The 27867-nt window shown below is 38.9% G+C and overlaps 1 protein-coding gene across 1 annotated transcript in view; it reads left to right on the plus strand.

The window, feature by feature from the left end:
* LOC111869153 (protein unc-80 homolog) overlaps positions 1-27867 on the plus strand; it is a gene marked incomplete in the record, with an annotated part of 381072 nt that overhangs the window by 24273 nt on the left and 328932 nt on the right. The window contains 2 exon segments of the mRNA XM_033753297.1: positions 9566-9614; positions 22723-22749. Of these exon segments, the coding sequence (XP_033609188.1) occupies positions 9566-9614; positions 22723-22749 (76 nt within the window).

Raw genomic sequence — 27867 nt, forward strand, 5'->3', positions numbered from 1 at the left:
GTGGGGAGAGGTTTGTAGTGTTTCACTGGCTCAGATTTTCTCATGTTCTCTAGTATAACATATATATGCATATTCCTTATGAATGACATGTAGGTACTTGTTTAAATAATAAATACTGAGGCAAGCGCGGGGAATTTCGGGATAAAAGTATAAGTTTTGATTGGGCAGTGGAGTCTAATCCTAAGCGGGCGTTACGTTCAACGGACTGCCCGTAACCCCAAAATCGTGTAATAGAGTCAGAATTACCCTTGAAAATCTCTTAAATCCCCTATAAGGCACTTGCTTTTTATATGCCATGTGATATGTATGTATATAATATTGCGACCACATTTGCGCGCCGTGTTTATGAACGCTGTAGCGTCTCTCAGTAAGTCCAACCCAGCCAGTTGTTGCCACAGAGCTAAGATTGATCTGGTTGAACACCAGATGAACTGATCGGATAACTTCTGGGGGACATATAAAACGTAAAATACCTGCATTTAAACACGCGGGAACAGAGACAGCGTCATGGTTTGCGCTCTCTGGGCTTAGGATCACTGAATGGCACGCCATGTGGAATAGCCTGCGATGTGTAAACTATTATTATTATTAGTAGTAGTATTACTCTTAGTCGTCACAGCACGACATTACAATCTATGAGGCTGGCGGACCACGTGACCCTTAATTTCAACGATAAAATGTCTACGGCTGCGGTGTTCTTGGACATCGAAAAAGCCTTTGATACCACGTGGCACTCAGGCTTGCTGTTTAAATTATCAAAATTGGAATTCCCCAACTCTTTGACCAAGCTTATTGGGTCCTTTCTCTCTAAACGTAAATTCAGGGTCTCTGTTGAAGGCGAAATGTCAACGCCAAGGGAAATACAATCAGGGGTGCCACAAGGTTCTGTCCTTTCCCTTACTCTTCAACTTGTATATAAATGATGCCACCCAAACTCATGGTGTTCACCTGGCCCTCTTTGAGGACGACGCGTGTCTGTATGCGACAGATGGCAAGGAGGGTTTTATTGTTATAAAACTCCATCGCGGTCTCAGCTCAATGGAGACCTGGTGTGAGCGCTGGAATATTAAAATTACTGACGATGAGACTCAGGGGTTCTACTTCTCTCGTGGTCTTTGACCGCTTGAGTCTTGTCTTACTCTAAATGGAAGAAATATTCCATTTGTAAATAGTGCAAAATATCTAGGTGTAATCTTCGATAAGAGAGTGACTTGGAGATTACACATAGAAATGATCGAAGCCAAGGACTTCAGAACAATCACTAGAGTATAGTGCCTACTCAAAAGTGAGCGATTGAGCGCTAACATTAAACTGAGCCCCCACAAAGCTCTCATTAGATCCGTAATGACTTATGCTAGTCCCGCCTGGGAGTTTGCGGCAGACACTCATCTAGTGAAATTGCAGCGCCTGCAAAACAAGGTTCTCCGCACGACTGGCAATTTTCCGAGGCGCACACCAGTCCGCGATTTGCACATGGCATTCAAAATCCTTTACGTATATGACTTTATAACAAAATTATGCAGGCAACAAGCGGAAGTCATACAAAATCATGATAATGAGAATGTTCGCAACATCGGACAAGGCGAAGCCCGCCATAGAAAGTATAAGAGGCTTATACTTGACGGCGGTCAGGCATACACCCGTTCAAGTGACTAGACTGTCGGGGTAGCGAATAATACTAGAAATAGGGCATAATCTGCTGTACCGAGCCTGGACTAACAGAGGCTTGTATACAGTGTACATAGAAGTAAGGAATAAGTGTGTATATGTAAATGTATGTAAATACAGACAGTGGACTTATTAATACAGACTGACTGACAAATGACAGACCCGACCTCTCGTCAGAGAGGGCGCCCCACATAGACAAGACAAGTTGGGGCTCGACATCAAGACAGACTGGCTGACCGTCAGTTGCAGCATGACTTTGACTTTTACTGTTAGGAGCTGGGAAAGCTCAGTAGGTTAAGTGGCTGGCTACGGGCTCAACAACCAAGGGGTCGGAGTTATAGTTCCTGTAGGGTCTAGAATTTTTTCTTCTCCATGTTGTCCAGACCGTTTCTGAGACCCACCCAGCCTCCTATCCAGTGGGAACCGGGACTCTTCCCCTGNGCGTATTATGCAACTCTTTTTTATGTCGTTGTACTGAGAATGAAGTAAGTTGTGATGTCTTGTGAAGCTGATGTTTGCGGTGCTGCTTGACGGGGGACTTCAGGCTTATGACTGAAACCTGTGTTTTTATCTACATTCTCTACCTGCATTTCAAGTCCCTTGACGGCATGAGCATACACACAGAGAACTGCCCTCGAGTGTGGAAGGTGCAGAGATTTATTCAAGGCTTATAGTATAATTAGCTTCATACTGATAGAACAACTTATGTCACTGCCCACCATGCTCTTTTCTTCCTGTTTCACAGAGTGATCTTCATAATGTCATCCACTTTAATTGTGAAGAAAGCAGTATTCTGGGATGTGGCGCCGTGTAGATATTGTGTTAACTGATGTTTCGGAGGAACGTATCGCTTCAATCTTCAGGGCAGAAAAGAAAGAAAATCCACGATTACTCGCTCGCGGATTTTCTTCTTTTCTTTCTCCTGCCCTGAAGATTGAGGCGATGCGTTCCTCCGAAACGTCGGTTAACATAATATCTACACGGTGCCACATCCCAGAGGACTGCTTTCTTCATAGTCACCGCTGTGAAAACCTCAAATCTTACGCTTTAATTGTGCTTGAAGGTTCACTCAGTATGAACCAAATTTGTCATAGAGCGAAGAGAAATGGACATATTCGAAAGGTTTACCTAGTTATTTTAAGAGTCCATTTATTTTATACCTTACTAACTTCCTAGGCTAAAACGTTTATATGGTATGCTGTTTAATTTTGTCGTCACCGACCAGATCTGATTAGAAGGAAATACTTCTTAAAAAATTTCTTTTGTGGAGATATAAAAATATATACATTTCTGTCCCTTACAAAGACCATGTGTTCCTGCCACACTGCTGGGTTCTTTACGTATGTATGACGTATTTTATATATTGAACAATTTTATAATGTTTCAGGAGAGTAAAAATAAACAATTTTGTATCTTCCATTCTGCGACTTATATTTCAGGAGATGTTTCTGTGAACATATTGCGATTGTTTGAGGGCTTTATAAGACTATTATGTCAAAATAAGTGTTTCTCCATCGTTTCTTGGCTCAGAATTTATGAAACTCCTCCTGAACACTTTTGTAAGGGACTGTATAGCTGTTACCAGCTGTTACCACTATAAATTTATTTGTTGGGAAGAATGAGTTAAGGTAAGACATGTTCGTTTCTTTTTTTCTGGCACTCAGGAAATATTTACTTTGAACATTTTTTGGTACCTCTTGCTAGTTACAATTAGAGAAAATTGTTGTTCTGTTATGAATAAAAACAGTATTTTTTTTCAGCACTTCTCTCCTACTTATGATTTACAAGGTGTGGTTCTCTGGTATATATTTTGTATCTTCCTGTGTTTTGTGTTTAACAATTTATTCTCTTTACTTGAGAATGGTAGTGAAGACAGATGTATTTTATTCTATGCCGATTTTTATCCTGTTTATTTTATCGGCGGTACGAAATATAGAACGATTTCTGTAAAATTCGACTGGGATTTATAACTATACCACTTTCAAGACAATTTAGTGTTTCCTGGACAATAATGAAAGGCCCGTTATACACTCTATGAGTTTCAGATCTTGATTCAGTCTTGAATTACTGAAACAGGGTATGAAAGACAGAAGCGTGCTACATGACTTGTTAAACCCACCCACCTGAATTTCATCGTCCTATTACTGTCTTGTGAAAATCAGACTTTCACGTTTATTTATGTTTATATAACAACTCTGCGAGTAGATGAAACTCTACAGTGTCCAGTGAAGAGCACAAATTATGAAAGTCATGCTTTTTTCTTGATTCATCAATTACCTCCTCGCTCATATATATTGTCACATGTTAGAGTGACTATAGGTGGGGTTTGAGTTGATGAATAGATTTATGACCACTTACAGGTTGTAAGTACATACAACTATAACACTATTGCTGATTTCCACACTAAGCCTTCTCAGCCTACTTTCTCTAGTAGTTACTTGGTAACAACTCTCAACGATGGCTCTTCCCCTGCAGTGTTTTCACTAGATGTTTCCTGGTAACGAATGTTAACAACGGGGATTCATCAGCTTCTGTGGTCATGCCGTTCGGCGCTGGTTAACACTCCACAACTGAATTCTCAAATCCATCTTCACAACTCTCGACTAACTGCAGACTTGGAACTCCCGAACTCGACTGCCGATTCCGAGTCTGAGTCTGAGTCTGAGTCTGAGTCTGAGTCTTGCGTTACGACCGACTGTCAAGTGGCCAGTCTGCCTTGGAATAAAGCACCCATCAAGGGCTTACGCCCAGATTTTTAATACTGTCAGACAGTTGCGGGTTGATATGGGGTGCTCTTTCTGACGAGAGGACGGGTCTGTCGTTTATAACTGCTGCTGGCCTTCGCCAGCGCAGCCATTTTCGGGCCAAGTTCTTGACTTCTCGAGGTTACGTAACCTCTGGCACCCAATTCCAACTTTATTACCTACAAGAACCTCCATTTTAAACCGACTAACCTAATTAATCAGTTCTTTTGAGGTAATGCATCTGTGAAATTTGGGGGAAGTTATGAAAAATCACAATTTTGATTTTTGTATAATAAAATAGTTCATATCTTGCTATTTAGGAAAATGAAAGTTATTTTGGCCTCGCGCCAGTCAACTGGACCCGAGATGGACATTTAAATGTCCTTGCGCACCTATTTCAGCTGCCACGCTCCCGTGGTTTGCCTGTACACTACACAATTATCAATTTGCATTTTGCGCCCTTTTTGTACCATAGGGAACCTTAGCGTTGTCGCCAACCTGTAAATATTCAGAGGGAAACATTTGAGCTTCAATTGCGCATTAATACCTCTAATTTTGTTGTTATGTATAAGCGTGCTGTGTATTTTTGATTGTGTTATATTCTTTTTAATAGTTCATTCAGTTTTATTTAGTTATTTAGGTTCATAGTATTATTTAAAATAAGTTAGGTGGAGTTTTTCTGTAATTTAGTGTAGGTTAGGTCAGTGTTTATTTTCAAGTGTACATAGTATATACAGCATGAATAGGTTGCCAGATAAAAGGCTGAAAGGACCAGCCGAAAGAAGTTTGTTGGCTAAAAATTTATTTGCCAAGAGATGGAAAAGTCAACAAAAAACGGAAATGTCTTCCGAAGTATGTGAAAGAATTGAAAGTGCCTCATTGGAGAATTTCTCTTCAGCATCATCTTCCCAGGCATGTGCATCCCGGAACAAGCTATCGGTTTTCTCCGACAGAAGAACTGGTGCTGCCCAAGACAGTGAGTATCTGAATGATATGCCTAAATCTGATTATATATTAGTTCATTCCAGCTTTTGGCAGCAAATATGTAAAGGAATAAAATATGGCAGTTGTGGGGAAAGTGATTGGATAATAGAATTTTCTCAATTCATGGGCTTTGCAGCTAAAGTAGCTGTAAAATGTACAGCTTGCTACATTACCTGTAGTGAAAATTATACTAGTCCCAGGGTTGAATGCACTGAATCAAGTCGATCTCAATTTGCAGTGAACTGCAAAATGGTAGACACTTTTTTATCATTATGTAAGGGTGATGCTGGAATGGAAAAATTCTGCATGAGCATGCCACTAATCAGTGCTTCCTTGTACAATGCCCATTTGCTGCAAACCGCAAAAGAAAATACAGGAATACATCACACTGTGTTGCAGGAGGCTCAGACTGTTGTTCACCAGTCTTATATTGCCACCGATCTAAGCCTGAGTGAGAATGACATTATTGACATTACAGTCTGTAGACTTTGAAGTAATGTCTAAACTTGTGTTCAACAACAGAAGACATTGAATTCCATAGAATATGCAAGTTGGCATGAGGCACATAAAGAAAGTGGGAAATGTGAAATGAATTTCAGCGGATCATTAAGTGCCATGAAAATGGTTGCAGCAGAGATATTGTTGAAACTNAACTTGAAGCTCAGCCCAGCAGCTGAGAAAATAGGCAGAGTAAGGGATGACCATCACCTCAAGTGGAGCACACATTGCAGTCAACTGGGCTCAAAATCTGCCAGAAAGAAGCTGAGGTTGTCCAAAGTAGCTGCAGAGGACAAGAAGAAGCTAAAAGAGGGTCCTACATATGGATCTGGTCAATTTTAATTGGATCTCAGGTCAGAAAACAAAGATATTCTTTAACAAAATTTTAAATTTGATTTTCTCGCTTTAAGTTTTTTCAGCATTTTCACAACTTTAACATGATGCATTTTTTTACAAATCTGTATACAATTTTGTACACAGGTTTCCTATTTGCTTATGAAAAAAATGACCATATTACTTTTCCTTTGTTGCACTTCATTGATTGGAAAAATAAAATTAAAAATGAAGGGGAAAAAATTAATTAAATTTGACTACTATAGAAGTTATTTTTTTTCCTCAGTAGTTAAGAAAGCAATAAAAATGATGTGATAGAAGTTTTAATTTGTTTAGAATAAGCACAAGAATCCATATTTCATGAATCAGTTTCAAAAATTGCATCATGGGGGGTATTTTATTTTGCGCATTAATATGAAATATTAAAAATTTAATATTTCAGAAACTAAAGCTAAAAATCTTAAAATTGGTATTGTAGGTCATATTTGCATGCTAAACAACTGATATAAATTTCAAACAAATTAAATGAAAATTGTAGATTTTCAGTTTTCACAGATGCGTTACATTAACCACGTGACCAATTTATCTTTCTCTGCCACCAAGTCGATTGGGCGAGGTGGGTGGTTAAAGCCATTTGTGCATACAAACGACTACAGTATTGAAACTCAATATCTGCAAACCAAGTGTATAAGGAACGTGTTATGTTTTGGTATTTCGTTTATATTCTTTTAAAAATATTGTGGCATGTCTGATAAAAGCCAGAATTATGAAGCCAGCGCGAACAACCGTTGCTAGGGAATGGCTCTGAAAACACACCTATGCCGGGCAAGAGTTTCGTAACACGTAACTGGGAAATGGTGTTCTCTACATGGTCCATGCCGATAGCTATGTCATGCAACAGTAGAACTGTTGGGAGATTCCCTTGTCGAGGCAGGGCGCAATGCCTCCACCATAGCCCTCTGAGTTGTAGGAGGCGATGAAAAGAAAACCAAGAGCCTGGGGTTATAAGTGGGCCACCCGGTTCCTGGGGGATATAATTACTGCTACCTGGCCCTCCATGTTGGGGGAATCTTGAATCTGAGAGAGTGAAATTTTGTCATGAGTCCCTCGGGACTCGGACCTGAGAATGACTGAGCTGGCGAGGACCAGCAGCAATTGTAAACAATAGACCCATCCTCTCGTTAGAGAGGATGTTACATAAGGACTATGACTGCAAGTGTTCAGTTGAAAAAAATACTGGTCGTGAGTTTCAAGGGGCTTGTTGCCAGGAAGAACTGACTTTTCATAAACCACCAGTCGTAAAGTAACTCTGACCCTGATACCAACTGTGTTGTGAGATATATTTTCTATGTGGTCCATGCAGAGGCTATATAAGAAGTTGAGTGTGCATAGTTAACCCGATTCAAGTGACTAGACTACCATGGTAGCAAATACTACTAGAAATAGGGCATAGTCTGCTGTATCGAGTCTACACTGACAGGCCTTGTATGTATTATACATATTAGATATTAAGACTCAATTGTAAATAAGTGTACATAGTGTCAATGGACTAATACTATTGACTGTGACTGACAAATGACAGACCCGACCTTTCGTCTTTCATCTAGAAAGAAACATCTGGTCATTGGGGCTCGCCACTAACACTTACTGACTGACTGACCATCAAATGCAGTGTGACTTTGACTTTGACTTCGGCAGTCATGTAAAATATCTGGGTCTAATCTTCAATAAGAGGATTAACTGGAGACTGCACATAGAAATGATTGAAGCCAAGGCCTTCAGAACAATTTATTAAAATCTACTCCCTATTCAAAGTGAGTGTTTAAGCTCCAACTTAACTTTGGCGCTTAAACTAACCCTCCATAAGGCACTAATCAGAACAGCAATGACATACGCTTGCCTGTCCTGGGAATTAGCGGCAGACACCTACCTCCTAAAACTGCAGCGCCTACAAAACAAGGTTCTGCACACCATTGGAAATTTTTTGAGGTGCACACCGGTTTGTGATTTGCAGACAAATTTCACCCTTCTTTAAGTATACGATTATGTAACAAAATTGTGCAGGCAACAAGCAGAAGTCATACAAAATCATTAGAATGAACACATTCATGGTATAGGACAGGGTGAAGCCAGACATAGAAAATACTAGAGGCTTAAACTTGGCGGTGGTCAGGCTTAACAACCGTTCAACTGACAAAGCTATCGTTGCAGCATAAGATACGTAAGATAGGCATGATCTGCTCTGCAAAACCTATACTGACAGAGGACTTGTGCATAGTGCAAAAGTAAGAATTTTCAATAACTTGCTTTGTCTGCAAAATGTACACTTGACGAAAGCCGAAGCATATTCGTAAGAGACAAGCCTACCATCTCGTCAGAGAGGATGTCACATAATGACTATTACCACAAGAGCTCTGTTGTAAAGAGTCTCAGGCTGCAGGTCTCAAGGGGCTTTACTCCAAGACAAACTGATTGGCGATAAACCGCCAGTCATAAAGTAACTTTGACTTTGACTTTGTGAGTTACTTTGGCCGTTGGAAGCTAGTTAATTCAGCTCGGGAGCTGAAACTGAAACTGTTGAGAGCTGTGCCCAAGCAGCACAGTGAAGACTGTGACTGAGAACACTAGTCTGTGTGTGATAGCGATTTGTAAAATGTCACGAGTTTTTTGAAAGGTCAATAAATCCGACTACCAATCCAAACCCTGTTTATAGTCACACTCTGTCACATAATAATATGAATTCTGAATAACAGTGACACATTTATGAATTGAACCATATATTGACTAAAAGCTGTATTATGCGTAAAGCATATTTGAGGTTACTTCATACCGTCAGTAGGCAACGTTACGGCAAAATCGACACCTTTTTCAACGAGATCTCCATATGGTCACTTTAATTCCCATCACAGGGTCCACTTTACAGTTGCGGGGGCCCTGGGGTCATAAAGATGTGGATACATCTATCCCTAACAACAAATTCACTTTTATGACAATTTCTTTTCTTTTTGTTTGTACTTATGATAACTAAAAATAAACTAACTTTTATCGATTTTGTTCTTTTTGGTGGCCCCGTAGCTATTGCTTCTGTCTCCCCTAATAGGAACCTGCCCCACCATAGGATGAAATAAGGATTCAGCAACTTTGTAATGATTGCATAAGGATCTACATTAACGTATGATGTGACGCACCCTAAAAGATGTTTTAAAAGCTCACTATGTGCTCATGGATGCTACACAAACTTATTGCCGCTGCTGCTGTGTGAAGAGATCTCAGTAACAAAAGAAACAGCATTTGAAGTTTGTAGTCATGTTTCTGATCTAATATTCTTCATTCCACAGCCCATTCATCAGACCGAAACTTGGCAAACTTCACGAAGCCTCCTGTATGGTGAGTACGCATTATAAGTGTGTATGTGGCTTTGTTTACTTTATTAGATTTCGCTTAGTGTGTGGAACAATTAATTTATAAATAAGACATATTCGCAATGTCAGACAACTGTGACTATAAAAACACAAAAAGTAGCAAAATTTAAAAAGTATATCTATATATTGTCAACAGAAAATTAGCTTAACTTAATCAGGATTTTTTTACTTTGAAATAAGTTTGATTGAATTCTTCTCAATAAGCGTGGGTAAATACCCATTTAAGGCATTACTTGTCCCTAATGCTGCCTTCTCAGAATATTTTAAGATAAGGTTTTGTTCTTAAGGCAGTCATACAGTTTTCGGTAAAATGAAAATCACCCTTGACATCAAACATATCTAAAGGTGGTTTAAGTGCCCTGCATTAGAGGTTCTCAAAATTTTTATACTGCGACTTCCTAAAATAACACACAAATTTACATGACAACCCATTTCTGTCGGTTAGCAAAAAGCGCAGTTCTGGACGTTGATGCATTTTTATATCAGGCCTGTAGGTTGACAGCAGGGACAGATATTGGCTTTATAATCCCTCTACACCTACAGTAATCTGTGACATATTCCTGGACAGGAAAGAATAATTGCAAAATATGATTGATTCTGAGAACACATGTATTAATTCTGACTCGCACTTTAACTGTGTATGAAAACAGATATATTTTAAATAATTTTTAAGACCTTGGGATTCCTCCGTAGCGTATGCCACGACCCACATTTTGATGAACAGGTCCTGAATCGTTTTTCGGAAACACTGCAGTAGATTCACCCTTTAAGTTTACGTATATTTTGATGAACCAATTTTATTTGGCGAATGAAAATTTGAGGACTGCAAGTTTCTGTAATTTGTAATAGTATGCTTCAAAAGACATTTGTGTGACATGAAACAGGTTTTGAAATATGCTTAGGAAACAACTTGTCGCTGCACAAACTATATTTTTTTCTGAGACCTGTCTTTTGTGTCACCAGAATTTAAAGTTAGAAGTAAGCTATAAAAGTACGTTTGGAACACTGCATAAGTGTGAAGTGTGTGTAAATATGAAAAGATTTTCTGTTAGAATACTCTAATGTGATACAGGTCTTCAGTGAAAATTTGGAATAAGTAGCATATCAGCTTTATGGCTCCCAGGGAAATGGTTAATTTTGATTTAATCTAAATTCCGTTAGAAGTTTGGTCTACACATCCAATTCATTTTGCTCAAGGAGATTGCAATAGCTATATGAAAGGCCAATGACTGAATAAATTAACTGGTTCATAGGGTAATGAGTTGTGAATGAAGATGTGTACTCATTGAACTTGCTCAGAATAGGGTCCAAAGAAAATCTTTTCTGATTGCATTGATAATCCATCATGTGTAATAATATGGGCACTGATTGAACACTTTAATATTATGCGACTGAGGAATGCTTTGTGCTATATAAATCGTAAATGTAATGACATGGCTTTGTAGTTAGGGCGTGGGAATGGTGGCTGCAGTCCGAATACTGGGATTACTTCCCCACATGCATGGATATTTTATCTTCGTTACCTTGACTAGACAGCTTTGAGAGCCACTCAGCCTCCTTTCAAAATAATAAGGAGAACTCTTTTCCCAGTGTAATGCGGCTGCACTGAGAAATTTACCATGCACTTCATATAATGCCGACGTTTAAAACTTATGGAGTTTTACTTCTGCTCTGTCATATATATTCAAAGCATGAAACTTACACAGAAGGCAACTTAACCTCTACTTTTAACCCCTTTGGAATCAGTCACTCCAAATTAAAAAAAAAAANAGAGAGAGACAAGGAAAATATTAAACACTGTTTTAAAGATGCAGTTGTGAGGATGTGAGCCAGACTGAACTGGCATAATATCGTGTATAATGGCAGGTTTTGATATGAGTGGCATTAAACCTTCGTATTTTGCTTTACTAGAAATTGAAGTTAATTGGCTAGTTAGGTGAGCAGGTAGACATACATCCAGACTCAGGTACAGTTTTACTTGTAAGCGAAAAATAATGACTTGAATGAATTTAATGGTATAGAACTGAAGCAAGGAATGTGAAACAGTTCAGTTAGATGCATGGATTCCGCCAAGAGCCTGACATATCATTTTTCTCAAGGAATTCCATATGAAAGCAGCCTGAATTGTGGTTTTGTTAGGGTATTTTACCTGCTTGCAACATGAGGTATGATAGCTGAGGAAGGTTTATTTTTCCTTGATACAAGCTGGAATGCAGATTGAAGTGTATGTGTTCTGTTTATGTTTCAGATATAATTTTTCTGTTGTAGTACATTCTGTACTGTAATTCATAACAAATATAATACATGGTATTACGAGTACATGGAATACTTTAATTTATTCATGACACATTGATACTTAGGTGGTCCATCAATCATTTTTAATTCGCTTAGTGGGGGGTGGAGTCCATCTGGGTCCACTCAGCACAGCGGCCACTGTTTGGCCTATTGTAGCCTGCCCTGGGTGATTATGGTGATGGAGAATTTGGTGGAATGAAGATTGGCAGGGGAAACCGAAGTACTTGGAGAAAACCTGCCCCAGCGCCACTTTGTCCACCACATATCCCAATTGATCAGACCTGGGATCGAATCCGGGCCGCCATGGTGGGAAGCCAGTGACTAACCGCTTGTGCTATGGCGCTGCCTGGTCCATCAATAAGCAGAGCTTCTGTTTTTGTTCACAAAAGTAGAGGTTCAGTGTTGCCATTATGAACTTGTCAAGGGAACTGTGATAACCAGTGGATGCTGCAGAGTTGACTGGGATATACCACCTTAAGAGAGCAGAGAGATATACGAGTATGTGGTGTAAGCTGCAAAATGGGTAATGCTCTCAGTAGTTTTTATACAGAAATCGTTGTTATGAAAAATGACAAGTGTCATGTCCAGTATTTTTCATTTGGTGTGACCTGGAAGTGCCGTTTCTGAGGGAAGCACAAGTTGTTCATAACAAAAGTTTCTTTTACAAAATATGTAAGAAGCAGTTTGGTATTTACTGCTATTATTTTTTTTTATTTGCTAGTGGGGTGGACTAAGTCCCTTGTACTGCGGCCACTTCTGGCCTGTTGTACCAGCTTCAGATGATAGGTGAGGGCGATTGTGAAGCAATTGGTGGAATGAAGATTGGCAGGGGAAACCTAAGTACTCGGAGAAAACCTGCCCCAGCGCCACTTTGTCCACCACAGATCCCACTTGATCAGACACGGGATCGAACCTGGGCCGCCGCAGTGGGAAGCCAGCGAATAACTGCTTGAGCTATGGCGCGGCCTATTTACTACTATCTTATACTGTTTTGTTAGTCCATAGAAGGAAACTGGGTTTAATTATAAACATTATATTGTATGAATTTTCTTTGTGGAATCATAAGGATCTTGCAGTTTTGAGATCATGTTATGATAAAAATTTTTTACCATTGAGCATGATTACTGTAGCTAAAACTGTTCTGTGTAGCCATCCTTTAACAAGAAGCTAGGTATTAGAAACTTGGAACTTAACCGGATTAATTAAAAAACACCTTCGTCTTATTATTGTTCAAAGAACTTGTTCCTACAAATGTCAAAGGTCTTACATGGTAAGTTCCTTAATGTCATTTCAGTTGGAGAAGTTACGTTCTTGTAATGGGACACATCAATTTTCATGAACAGTGAGGGGCCCAGTGGGTGGTGATTATGTGTTTGATGATATTATTCGAGCATTTGCAGGAGAGAATGAGGATATCAGTAAAGTGATAGCTTGTGCTCCAGCTGAGACTTGAATCAGATGGGATGAGAGTGGTAAATGGGTTGGGAGTTAGGAGGTGGGTTAATTCAGGTGGCACATCATGTCACCTGTCTCTACATCAGTTGGTGAACATACATACTAACATATTTAATTTTATTACGTTTTGTATAAATACAGGAAATCCATAATATAATTGGAATAATTACCAATTAATTCATTAAGCCCCTCACAGTTCTAACAACGACTTTTATAAATTGGACTGGGCTGGCTGAAATATATCCCAAACTTACACTCATAACTTATGTGCACATAAATTTGAGTGTAAATGTTTATATAGTATGTAGTAGGGTAAATTTGTTTGGGAATATTTACTGTCATTGTTCACCAGGAGGTGGTTAGAACCCATTGAGATCCAGCGTGTTGTTCACATAAGTCAGTACATTGCATTGTATGCAAAACTTTCATGCATAGTTATTTATATTAATCTAAATATTTTGCAATTATCATATTGTAAAGTTTCTCTATAAATGTTTTCAACACAGGTAATAGTACTTCTCCAAACTAAGTACTTTTATGCTTTTATGTACATCTTAATCCAGTATAGGCCTTATCGATTTATAAAAACTTAGCTTCAGTGTGGTAAATATGCATAATGTATATCACTAGACGTCCGAGAGACTGCTTGACAAATGCATTACCATAACTTTGGTTTCATAGTTCCAGTGCAATTCATGTTGCTGGCACACTGATGTGAATTTGGTAATTGGCACTGAGCATGCTTAGCTTTAGAAAACTTACTTTCTTTTCTTCACAGCAACTGTGTATTTGTGTATGTATGTATATATGTATGTGACCGCCCCTGTGTTCTAGTGGTCAGAGTTCCTGGATACAGATCCAGAGGTCCCCGGGTTCGATTCCCGGCGCTACCAGATTTTCTGAGTGTTGGTTCTGGAATGGGGTCTACTCAGCCTCATGAGGATAACTGAGGAGCTATTTCAAGGAAATAGCGGCTCTGGTCTAGAAAACTGAGATTAATGGCCGTGGGGATCTGTTATTCTGATCAGGTGACACCCTCTATCCGCAAATTTGGTACTAACTTCACCGACAAGTGGCGGTCCCTTGATTGGTATAGTTTGCTTGCGGACTACAGGCCACGGAGTTTTTCTGTGTGTGTGTGTGTGTGTGTATATATGTGTGTGTATGTATTTATGTATATAGTATTTAACCATTGCTTAGGGTTGGTGATACAGACTGATAGTTTTCTTTATTATAATGGGTAACCAGTGCTGCAGATCATGTCCTAAAGCTAGGTTTCATTTTAATTGGTGCAGTTTTATTATCAAAAGTTTAGAGTGTTTTCAAATTTGAAATATTTAATGTCTACAGTAAGCAAAGTAATTACATTATTATCTGCACTGAAAATTGGTTGGCCTTTTTTGAGAGTAGGCTGTAAATTATTTAGATGCCTTAGGCTTATTTAGCAAGTGTGTTATGATGGACGGCTCAGATTGATTATATTTTGAAGTGTACTTTGCCTCTAATCTGCTCTAGTGTTTTCTTCCTTGCTCATTAGGGATCTCTGAAAGTGGAATGTTCCTTTTCTGTTGTCTATGGTACATGGGCAATATTTTTTAACAGAGACTTGGAACATCTAACTGATGTTAAAAAAGCGTTGTTTGGCTAGTCAACTAGAGTGAATCTATAAGGAGGAAAGAGGAAGTATGTATTGTCTGCTTTGATTCCCTCATCATGTACATAGAGATACTGAGGAATATAATAGAAACATTATTCATGATAACTGATCGTAGTCACATTTGGTTATCTCCTGAACAAAAAGTAGATATTTAGATAAGAAATACCTGTATATGGAGACTGTTTCTTTTTAACTTTTGCATGTTTGTAATATAAAGATGCTGATGGAAAGTAAAGGATTGTTTGGTATGCTCATGTACGAGTATTTAATTTTTTTTAATTTCTATCTAATGGAGATAGGTATTTTTATTTTTATAAAAGTGAAATAACTTTCTGGAATTTGCTGTAGCCAATGAGGACAGTAAAATTTGCAGTGGGTTGAATTCACTATAAACATTTTAAACTAAACACATTGGTTCCACTTCTAATTTTTCAATTTTTTTACTGTTTAGCATGACCAAAACTGTTTATGGGCCACATTTGAGGAAGTATTGCTATATGTGAGAGATTTTGTAATCGGACAGTACTGTAATCTTGTAGAAGTTTACTGATTTTTATGAAGAAATGTAGTGCCTCCATTCTAAGGGTCAAAGAGTAAGCCAAGCGAACTACAGACTATGCAGTGTCACTTCTTGCAGGATAGTGCACTTTATAGTCACTGCTGAGAACCTCAAATCCAGATAGTATTGATAATATTGAAAATCACCACCACCTATAAGCTGATTGTCTAGGAATTCTGGGAGTCTTGACCTCTCACAACCCTATGGGCTTTCACTGTTTTTCACAAGGATAGCTTTACCTTACCTTATTAATGAATATTTAGAATTGAGACAGCTTGTCACAATGAAGCACAAACCCTTTTCACTTATGTCCAAGATATCCTGCCATATATAAATTGAGTAATAAAACTGAGTTATGAAATTTAAATTATTGTAATGTGGTAACATTTTCATTTAGCTTTTAATTACAATAGACCAGTTTTTATCTCTATTTGGACTTGTTTGTAATAACAAAGACAAATTAACTGCAGAGTTTTAGTTCTGTACTAGAGTGTAACGGTTGAGAATTAAATGAACTAAGTAACATATGGAGCTGAGTCCTTTTTCAGAAGCCACCACACTCGCAGCTACTCAAGAATTTCCTGACAATTTATTGAACCCAAAAGTTCATTACTGTATTCACAAGAGCCCAGTATCTGACCCTACCCTGAGTGAGACTAATCCAGTCCATACCACCACATCAAAAGTCTCTTAAGATCCATTTCAGTGTAATCCTCTCACCTGCATTTTGATCTTCCTAGTAGTCTCTCATCTTATGGCTTTCCATCAAAACTCTGTATGCAATCATCTTCTCTCCCGTCCTTGCTACTTGCCATGCTCATCCTATCCTACTTAACTTGATCATTCTAATTGCATTTGACAGTTATAAATATCCACAATTTTCTTCAGACTCTTATTATTTCTTCCCTCTTTGGTTCAAATATTCTCCTCAGCACAGCATTCTCAAACACCATTAGCCTGTGATTTTTTTCTTGGTGCCAGAGACCAAGTTTCACACCCATATGAAGCTGTAGGAAGTATTATAGTTCTTTTATATTTTAATTTTTACGATTTACGATTTTAGAGAGAGAAGAAATGAGTAGTGGTAAGCATTGTGTGAATATAATGTTCTCTTAATTTCCTGAGGAATCAAATTTTTATTTGTTAATGTCATTCCCAAACATTTGAACTCAGCCACATTCTGAAAGGATCTATTGGTTGTCATTGTGTTATGATTTTGTCCTGCATTGTGGTGGTGAGACAGCAGCACACACCTAGTCTCTTCTGTGTTTACTTCTAGACCAACCTCCTTACTAGTGACCATTAAAGTATCTGTGTTTTTTTATAGTATTTATGTTATCTCCTAATAGAGTTACACTGTCAACATAGACCAGAAGTGGAAGTGTCCCATTCAACATCACGTCCACCTGGTTCTCTAGGACTGTCCTAATGGCAGAGCCTAAAGCAATGTTGAAAACAGTAGTGAAAAAGCATCTCCTTATTTTATACCATTTTGGATAGGAAACATATCAGAATAATTTTTACTTATTTGGACTTTACCATAGGTTTCATTTAACACATTTTAATAAGCCTAATTAGTTAACAAGTTTCATAGGTGCCTCAAACTGCTCAGAATATTGTACAGTACTCTCTTTCCAGTTGAACAATAGGCAATGAAAAACTGATGTACTCTCTCATTGTACTTCTGTTTTTTCTACAGTATCTGTAAAAGCTATCCCTGTAACAGTCTGTGAAGGCCCATAGGGTTGTGAGACATCAAGGCTCCAATATTTTCTCTAGACAGTCAGCTCACAGATGGTGGTAAGGTTGTCAGCCTTACGCATTAGCCGCCCTATACTTCCCAGGAAGATTCCGGGTACTTATTTCTATTAGAGGCTGAGTCAGCCCCTGGACCATAATGCAGCTGGAAGGATTAGGTCAATTGAAAAAATCCACCTCATTTGGACTCGAACCTGCGACCTTCCAGCTTGTGCATAATGCCTCAACCAGCTACTCTACCGGGTGTTCCCTCCAGTATCTGACAGATACTAAAAATCTGATCAGCAGTTCATCTGTTACTTAAACACCTATGTATTAAGTCCGTCAATAATGCAAGAATCATTAAAATGTAGGGTTTGAGGTTTTCATGGCAGTGAAAGTCTAGTCTACTGAAGACGACAACACACACTAAAAGAGGGAATAACACAAGCAAGGGGTATATTGCAGATTGCAGACGGGCTAACGAAACAGAAAAACAAGCTGCTGAAACAAACTGTCTGGAATATCATATAGCTTTAAACAAGTGGACGATGCCCCTTACTAGGTGGAATAGGATTTTATGAAAGATTTTAATAGAAAAATTGTAATGAATTTAAGTAATTATGTATGGTATTTTAAGTGGACTGCAACGTGCAATTTTAGTGCGCATCAAAGCAGTGTAAGAGTTTGGACTCATTGAAACACCTGAGGATGGCCGTCTGTGGCCAAAACATGTTGTGTTGCCACCACCTTGCCTGCATTCCAGAGCGATGACAGCCTGAACTCCGAGGCCGAACAGGAGATCAGTCATGTTTCGTGGCCACTGATGAAGGGACATCAGTGATGATCACGAGGCCAGATGTCACTGCAGGACTGCTCGAGAGGACTGAGCCTGCCATACGTGCTGCAGATGGCGTCGGTGGAGACCGTACCCGTTTGAAGGGAGCGTTATTAGAATTGATCCTGAAGTAGCGACCAACTGATGACTCGGGCGTTCGTCGCCAAGATCATCCTGAGGCTGGATGGTTTGCGGGTCCACGATGCTTTCATAGATTTAGGACGCCGTGTGCTACGACTGGACGCGGGTGAAGTGCCGTTAATGCCCCATAGAGCACGAACACATTCTCTCTCTCATACGAAGAGAAGCAGTAAGGTTATAGAGACTGTGTGCGAGAGTTGTTGTGGTGATATTACAATGTTCCCTGGAGGCGGTGGATAATCCAGCTTAACCGGGTTTCAAAGCTGCCCAGAGAGCTGTAGTGCCCAGGGTGAGGACTCTGGTTTATTCCTGAATGAAGGTGCTTTTAGGATGGCTGAAGACCGCTAGTGGCGGAAGCACACTAATGGAGACACCCCCAGGAGGTTCACGAGGCCGAATGTGCCACGTGAAGGAGGGTGATTGATGCCGACTTGTGAAAGTTGTACAAGGAATGAAAGCTTGACAACGTGCTAAGTGGAAGGAGAAGAGCCGCGTCCAGTATATAGTTGTGGCGTCATTCTCAATGGTGGTCACGAAGGTAACAAGAAGACCTCCCATATTGGAAGAAATGACAGTACACTTGTAGGCCTCATGGAAGGAGCAATGTGACGTGACGTCTAGATGTAAGAACATTGAAATTAGAAATGTTGCAGAGGCGTTCGTCAGTAGGTAACCTCAGATACGAATCACCGACCGGTACTTAGGCGCACATCAAGTGAAGAACTGCTGGCCAGTGTCTTCAGGTCACTCCGCAACAAAGCAATATACACAAGCCGACAGAAGAGTAAGTCTGTCGGCATGATTCCCATAGCCGTCAGACAGAAAAATACGGCCATGAGTCCCGCGGGACCAGGAACCAAGAATGATGTGCGAACTGCCCACATTCGAGCAAAAGTTATAGTGACAGCTCAGGTATCATTGCTTAGCAACGGAGAGTAAACAGTTGTTGCCAGGTAAGGTCTACAAAAATGTGTGTCTGTGGGAAGCACCCAAGTGGACCGAGTGTTAGCCAATCACAAGCTAGGAACCATTCGCTGCTTAGCAACGGCTGAGCAAACAGCCGGTGCTAGGTAAAGCCTACAACAATGCGGGCAGTGACAAGTTTTATATAGGTCTGACTAAAGGTTAAATAAGGAGATACATTTAGTGGGAGTTTGGAGTTCCAGTTCAGAGTTTCGTTTCAGTATGACGTTCAAGGTGTTAAAGAGGCGGTCACAGTGTACACTATTGTTGTTATGTTATTAGTCTTCAGCATACGACCTTCAGTTCGTCAAGTTTGTCTGTGCATACTGTTCAACTATAATAAATATTTATAGAAAAGTTCAACAAGTGGTTGTCTCTTCATACAACGACATCCCACACTGGCGACGCCAGCAGAACTTTACCCGAATCAGAACCCCACAGAAAAGTCCCCGTTATCAGAACACGAATTGTAGCAACATATTTGTGACGGCAGAGCCAACAAACAGTGATGTAACAGATTACGAAACGATGGTGCATATTTGCATAACGTGTAATTATTTTACATACGACTGTTCAGTGCCAAACAAATCTAATTATTAATTCTAACCCTGTGTGTAGTAACTATTGTGGGACAGTATGCAATGTTTTCATCCGATATCATAGCTATGCATTTAACGAATCTCGAAATAATATTGTGACATGACGTCTGAAAGCCGCAATAGTGGAGGCAGAGCCAGGCCCCCATTGTTAGACATCAGCTCGGTAATCATATTTCCACAGCAACGAATGTGACTGAAGAATCAATGCATTGCATACAGAGTCACGTCGGTTCATAGGCAATGCATACAGAAACATATCCGTTCGCACGACAACAATCTTCCAAAGCAAAGTAACAGTGAAGAACATGATAATTCTACTGTTCAAGGAGGTGACCTCCATAGAGTTCAACCAGAACCTACCTCTGGAAGAGAATTGACCAACCGAAGACAGAAGACAAACAGAAGTCAGAAGAAGTCAGAAGTGAAGTCTCTTATTTTATGTGCTGTAGTTACACTAACCTTTAGAGTGTTATCATTGCTCATACGTGGGTTACTTTGAAAGCCATGACAACACAATTTTTCTGAAATTTCGAAAGCTCCGACCAGAATTTCCAAATTTGCCGCTGAGAGACAGCAACATCCGATTTTTAATGATGCCGCTAGAAGATGTGGAAGTCCAAGGACAACGAAGCGAGTCCAGCGCGAAGTCAGTATGATCATAATCTTCGTCGAGCATGAACGTTGGCTGGCTGGAACAGCGTTGTTACGTGAAAATAGCAGTGCTCCACGGCAGAAATGCGACTGAATGTCACTCAGAGCTTGCGGAAGCTCTGGGTGATCGTGCTCTACCATACAGAACTGTTGCAAGGTGGATATAAGCATTCCAACGTGGAAGAGAAGCAAGTGCCGACTTGCAACGTAGTGGACGCCCTGTGTCCGTTCATACCAATGTTTCTCGTGCCGTGATCGCCCAGTGCAAGGAGGAAGATAGGCGCTGGTCTCTGAAAGAGTTAGGCATACAGGGATTGACCAGGCAACTGTGCATCGAATTTTACGAAAAGACCTACACATGCGCAAGATTGCAGCGAAGTGGGTGCCACATGAATTAAACGAGGTTCAAAAGTGGACACTGTATGAAGCCAGTCGTGTGAACCTCGAAGGATATGAAATTGAAAGAGACAATTTATTGAATTGGATAATTTCCATCGATGAAATATGAAACATTGAATATTTTATTTTTTAATCACAGTTGAATTTTTCGATGATTAAAGAATGAAAAAAAAACAGTCATTCCGTAATGTGCAATTTTTCTTGCGTACTATACCTACGCCCCTTCACATCTACCTGATCTGACTAAGCCAATCGGAGGGTTATATCATGCCCTTTCATAAGTATATTTTTGACTTTCTTCATTGTAACGTGTTTGCCCCCCCAAAATTAGTTGACTTTTGAAGTAACCGACGTAGTTACAAAGTGCTATAGTTACAGTAAGACTGTGTTACAAATAATTTTAGTTCCACATGGCGAATATCCAATAAATTGGTTCACCTAATATGGAACCCATTAATTACTTGTCTCATTACCAGGATACAGGACAATATTATGTTCATCACTATTTCAGACACATATTGTCTTGTCAGTCATCTCACCACTTATGATTCTGATGTCTGTTCTTTCTTGTCCAGTACTGTTTCACCATGTACCACTGCACTTTCCTCGGGATAAGGCAACACACTTACCACACACCTCCATCTATTGCCATGGTCGTGAAAGGTGGAACTATAAATCCACACCCCCATATGTCTTCATGGCTTAGTCTAATTAATTAAGAACAACTTTATGTTTTCTTACCTTTTACATTTCCCAAACCGACATAATAGGCCCTTGCTATAATATGATTTTACTTTCTTGTACAAGAGAAGCAGTTTATACCATAATGTGAGAGAATGAGAAAGAGAGGGTTTTGAAACAGCTTTAGTTAAAGTCTAGGTGTAGCACTGGTCTTTGACTGGTAGTGGATATGCCTGAGGTTGCTGATGTACTGAGGTTATAAGTAATCTTGCAAACAAAATTAAATGAACATGCAAGATCTGTGCTATTTGTAATGTAGCCAAAATGATGTATGGTTACAGAATGTCTGAGTATAGTTACTACCATGATTGTAGTTTATGCGTTTGACATCTTACACATTATTTCTTTCCTAGGTATCCATCACAACATAAATGCTAAATTTTGTCAAAATATGAAATTGCTCAGAATGAGGCAGAAATACTTTCAGAATAAATATATAAGTGAGTTCAGTTTTTAGTGTACCACTCTGTGTTCAGATTCTGATCTTCTGTGCTGTGATACCACGTTGTCCTATTGGTAGATACTGATATTTCACAGGAGTGTACTATCAAGTTTGACACTTGAATGTGCTGTCTCTATCCTGAGGGTTGATACTTCAACCCTGATGATGGAGAAAGCATGTCCCTCTGAAACATCAGTATCTGCCAACAAGACTACATGATGTCTTGACCTTAAGACCGGAATATGAACAAATCACTGATGAGATTATCACAAAACTTTCACCACTGATCCTATTGGTGCTGACAAGAAAATGGGAACTTTGTTTTATTCCTGCTTAGAAGTAGTGATGTTTCTATTTCAGTTTGTCTGCTTCTAGTACTGTGTTGTTAAACTAAACATTTAAAAAGAGAAAGCAATAAACATCTAAACGTATTTTTATAATATCTGATTGAATTGCTATAAAATCTCACCCTACTTGAAGTGAACTTGAACTTTATCTGTGTGTGAATCTAAGCTTATATATAAAGCATTTTGTACATTGTGTGTATGTTTATTATTTAATTTGTTTCATTTTCATGCTATGTTTGTGTCGTCCAGTTTTGTCAGCACGCACCTGGCCATCATGTAAGTGTCACTCACAACTGGGGCTAATCCAGTGCTTAAAGTGTGTCTGCTGGATTCATCTTTGAATTTGTATTCCAATTTATATGAATAATGGTGTAAATAATTGGGTTTTTAGAACGGAATAACATTGCTAGACAAAGATGCATTTTTAGTAAGAGCTCTTAAGTAAATTCATAATAACATTTCTTAAAATGAAATTGCATCGGTGCAGCTATTTGTGTCACATAACAAAAAATTTACAGTTGTTCAGATATTAGGCATATTCTGTTAAATATGTTGGCATAAAGGTATAAAGCCAGTCTGAACTTCTTTCATACTTTCAGTGACAATGTTCTATAAGTATACTTCTTCAGTCATTTGAAATTCTGTTTAATCCAAGCCAAAGAGGGGCTCAGTTGTGTTAATTTCATGCCTAATTTTAACACTCTTATAACTATGTGAAGCTGTTTTTTCAGTCAAAATTACTAGAATAGCACTGTAGCCTAGCTACTAAACTCCATTATAAAGAGAGATTTTGCAGGCAGGCAGTCACAGTATGTTGTATGTTATGAAAAGCCATATATGAATGTCATTTGAGGTTAAATACAGAATTTTTAAAAAGTTGAGCAGCTATCTGATATTGTACTAAATTTGCCATTAATCATCATGAACATATCACTGAAACAGTTATATAAATGTGTGAATGTTTATGTTAGACAATCATTATTTCCTTGAGAAGATATATTTAATTTGTGTCAGGAGAGTAACAGAGTGTTGCTGTACTTTAAAGTTACTTTAAACATACTGTCTTCTGAGATGTGACACCATGTAGTCTGATACAACCAAAATTTCAGAGGAATCTAACCACGTTTATTTTCAGGGTAGATATGCTTGAACCATGAAGATAGAGGCGCTACATTCCTCCAAAACACTTATACCTATCTACCAGTCTACATGGCATCATTTCCCAGGAGACTATAATCTTAATATTCATCACCTTGTTAACTTCAGGTCTCATATAGTTACAAATATTAACTTTTAATTTTGGCAGTATCATACTTCAGGCACATGGGCACCAGTTGGCCCTCCAGGTTGCGGGAGTCTCAGTGAAATGTCACTTCACTGGTGAAGGCCAGTAGCAATTATGAACGACAGACCCATTCAATTGTCAGAGAAGGTGTTACATGAGGACTGTTGAGTTGAAAAAATTACTGATCATGAGTCTCAAGGGGCTTGTCGCTAAGACAAAATGATTGGCGGTAAACCTCCAGTAGTGAAGTAACTCTGACTGTGACACTAATTAATTCGCCTAGTGAGGGGTGGAGTGCAACTGGGTTCACTCGGCATAGCGGCCACTGATTGGCCTGTTGTACCTGCCCTGGGTGTTTATGATGATGGAGAATTTGGTGGAATGAAGATTGGCAGGGGAAACTGAAGTACTTGGAGAAAACCTACCCCAGCGTCACTTTGTCCACCAAATATCCCACTTGACCAGACCCAGGATTGAGCCCAGGCCACCGTGGTGGGAAACCAGCGACTAACTGCTTGAGCTATGGCGCGGCCAATGTAAGGAAGATAATTAGGGAGACTTAGTCTCTCTGAGTTAGTTAGTGCAGTGCACTACAGGGAAGGGAAGAGCTGATTGGTGAGTTAATGATTTAGAGAACTGCAGTTTAGTGGTTGTGAGCTGTTGCTGTTAGAATCTGGTGGCTGAGGCGTGGAGATAGTTTGGGAATCCAGAGTAAGAGGAACCTCTCCTGTTGGAGGTAACAACTGATGAACACACTGCGGACTGAAAAGACTTCGTATGGGCTGTAGCGAATTGCTGAGTGTGTGAATTAGTGATAGCCCTATAGTTACTTGTAGTTATGATCTGTAAGTGGTCAATAAATCCAGTTACCAATCAAAAACCTATTTATAGTCACTCACACCTGTGACAACAGACAAACTTTCTGATACATGTTCTGTGAATCTGTTACCTAGGGCAAGAGGGTGGATCCATCATCAGGGAAAAATCTTGCTAATGTATGTGAAATACATTAGTCTTCAAATTATTAGCCTAACAGAATCCTGTAACTAGAACTCTGTTAAGCCCAAGACTATAAATCTCTTCAATAAATATTATGTATTTGCAGTAAGAAGCTATTCCATTTTGTTTTCCATCTGTGGCAACTAATTAGTAGGTTTATTTGATGAAAGCACACACTTTGAGCCCTGGATACCCCACACAGCATGGATTTAAACATACATGACTTATTGTATTGATACCATAGTGAGACTGGTGCTCTCTTTGTATACAGCCTGATTTAATTAAGATATTTAAGGAATGGCCTTCAATTTGTAAAATATGAAACATCCAAGAAGTGTTTTGTTTACAGATTTAGGTTTTAAAAATATATCTTAAAATAGACATGTATGAGACTTTCCCCCAAGCTAATGCTATTTAGTACTGCTTTTGTAAGCATTGTATACAGCACACTTGGAAACTGAGGCCATACATATTCACTTAATTTTTTTACTCTTCATGTTGTCACTATCACATATCTTACATAATATACTTTTTCAGCAGTGAAATCTTCAGTTTCAGTCTACTGATACAGGCCATGTCTGATTTGTATCTGGGACACTTCCTATAAATTGCGACATCTATTAAAATAACGTAAATTTGACATGTTCTTCCTGCATATTTATTTGTTAGAAAGAGGAAGTTTATTCCTGGTACCAAATTTTTGGACTTGGTGACAGACTGTTCGCTCTGTTTACCTATTTATTATAGATATTACAGATATTAAACAATTTAATATAGCATTCAAACAAGGAAACAATAAAAATAAACACATGTGAGCTTATATGTAAATAGTTTGTATATACTGATCACAACATATTATTCACATTTTCAAAAGTCAGAGGTGGAAGACTGGACAGACTTTTGCTCTTTATAGCAGTACAGTCAGAACTCTGCTACTCTTGCTGCATTGTTTCATGTTTGGATCATTTTGAACGAGATTGGTCATCACCTTACCAAACATCTGAAGATTTCAAACATTCTCTCTGTCATCAACTATTTTGCTTGTGGTGTAGGTTGCATTTCCTCTTTCCCTGGCACTCTTACCTTTTTTTTTTTTTTTGTAGCTTCAGTGTAGTTGGATCCTTTTAGATCTGTTCATTACTCTGCAGTTCCAGCATCTCCTCCACTATGCATTGATCCATTTAATTAAAGCCAGTCTTCTTTTCCAGTTCCAAATTTTGCAGCTTAATTTCAAGTATAATGGAAAATTACGGGGCACTGTGAGCGCAGACCAGTCCTGTAATTACACTATGCCTTTCACTGTAGCATGAGTGACCTCCTCACATGATACCCTAATCTTATCCATGGACTTCTAGATATTGTAGCACCTCCAGAACCCCCAACCTCATGGATTTTCATAACCACCTGTCTTGGTGAGCAGCTGCCACATACTCCACCAAAGGTAACAGACCTTGAATATGCTGTCCACCTTTGGTTCATCCGTTGCAAAAAAGAAGTTACATTTGGCGGCATGAGAATAAATACTTTTTCAACCAGGTCTTCACAGTTCACAGGACGACCAGGTTCATTGTTCAAAACAAGTAAGGATCTTTTAAAGAGATTTTGTTCCCTAGAATTCTTCTCAAGACATGGAGAGAGGATGTTACCTAGCCCTGTGGTTGACTCAGCCTCTAACAGAAATGAGTACCAGGAATTAATTAAATAATTTTCCTGGGGAGTAAAGCACGGCTGGCACATAAGGCTGACAACCTTACCGCCATCTTTGAGCCAATTGTCTAGATAATGTGGGACCCTCAACTTCTCACAACCCTATGGCCCTTCACGGCCTGTTACAGGGATAGCTTTACTTTTTTAATTAGTAATATGCATTGAATCTCTGAAGATGACATTTTTAATCACTCAGCTATTCATGCAGTGCCACCACCATCGCATTTGACTTCCTGTACTCCCAATAAATGTACCTTATACTTTGGTATTTGCCTTGTAACTGTTGTCAGTGAACCTGCAATATGGAGACTCCTTTTATTTCATGTGTCAAATATCATGTCTATTTTCCTTTGTGTATGTCACTCCAAAGAATCCATTGAAGTCCCTGCGTAACATTTGTGAGAAACTTGTTTCTTTTTTATGGTGAGTTTATGTTCCCACTCGCAACCTCCAGGTTGGAGGACCACCCATTGTCGTCTGTCCGCGATTTCTTATTGACCATATTCGCAGGTAACCTGCATATCTGGAGGCTATCTCCTACATCTGCAACCTGAGGACATGTCATGCTGTGGTGACAAAGGACCCTCTTAACATGGTGACCTTTTCAGCATTCACCTTAATCTTATAATTGTTTTTATTGTTGTTCTGACTATTATTGGAGGAAAATTAAGTGCATATGGAGTGTCTGGATCACACTATCCTCTCTCAGAACAATTCACTACAGTTTTGAAGCTTGGCAAATAATAATCCCGAAATATGAACAGTTAAACTTCTATAACCTATGATATTTGTATTGGAACTGGATCATAAATGTATCAGAGCTAGTCCACTCAACCTGACATTATCCCATCATGTAATTGAAATGTGCCAATCTCGTGGGCACAGCAGAAAGTTAAAGACTTACTCCACAAGTCTGATATCTTACCCTGTTGGCCATTAAAATAGTTTAATTTAGTAGGATTTCAGTAGTAGAGGACAAACAACTAATGATTATTCATCAGCCATTTTCTGATGCCACATAAATTCTGGATTTAATACATTATTATTAAATACAAGAAATACATGCCATATACCATTTATATATTTCTCAATTATATGTCTGCCTGTATCCAAATTTATTGGTAAAGCAGGATTTTGTGGATCAGTGTACAAGATACAAGTTACAAATAAAAGCATAAAATATACTGAATACAAATATTTTAATAAACATGTCAAATTTATAACAACATACACTTATACACAGTCAATACATAGAGTCATGTTTTAGAATTTTAGTCATATTTGTATTCTGTTAATAACTACCGGTGTAAGTAACATGCTTCACTACTGATTGTAGTAGTGTTTTTGAAGTGCTCATAAAAGGAATTCGTTTCCTATGCACATATGTATAGGTATTTCTCTTT

The sequence above is a fragment of the Cryptotermes secundus genome, unplaced genomic scaffold (assembly GCF_002891405.2).
Source record: "Cryptotermes secundus unplaced genomic scaffold, Csec_1.0 scaffold821, whole genome shotgun sequence".
Taxonomy (NCBI): Eukaryota; Metazoa; Arthropoda; class Insecta; order Blattodea; family Kalotermitidae; genus Cryptotermes; species Cryptotermes secundus.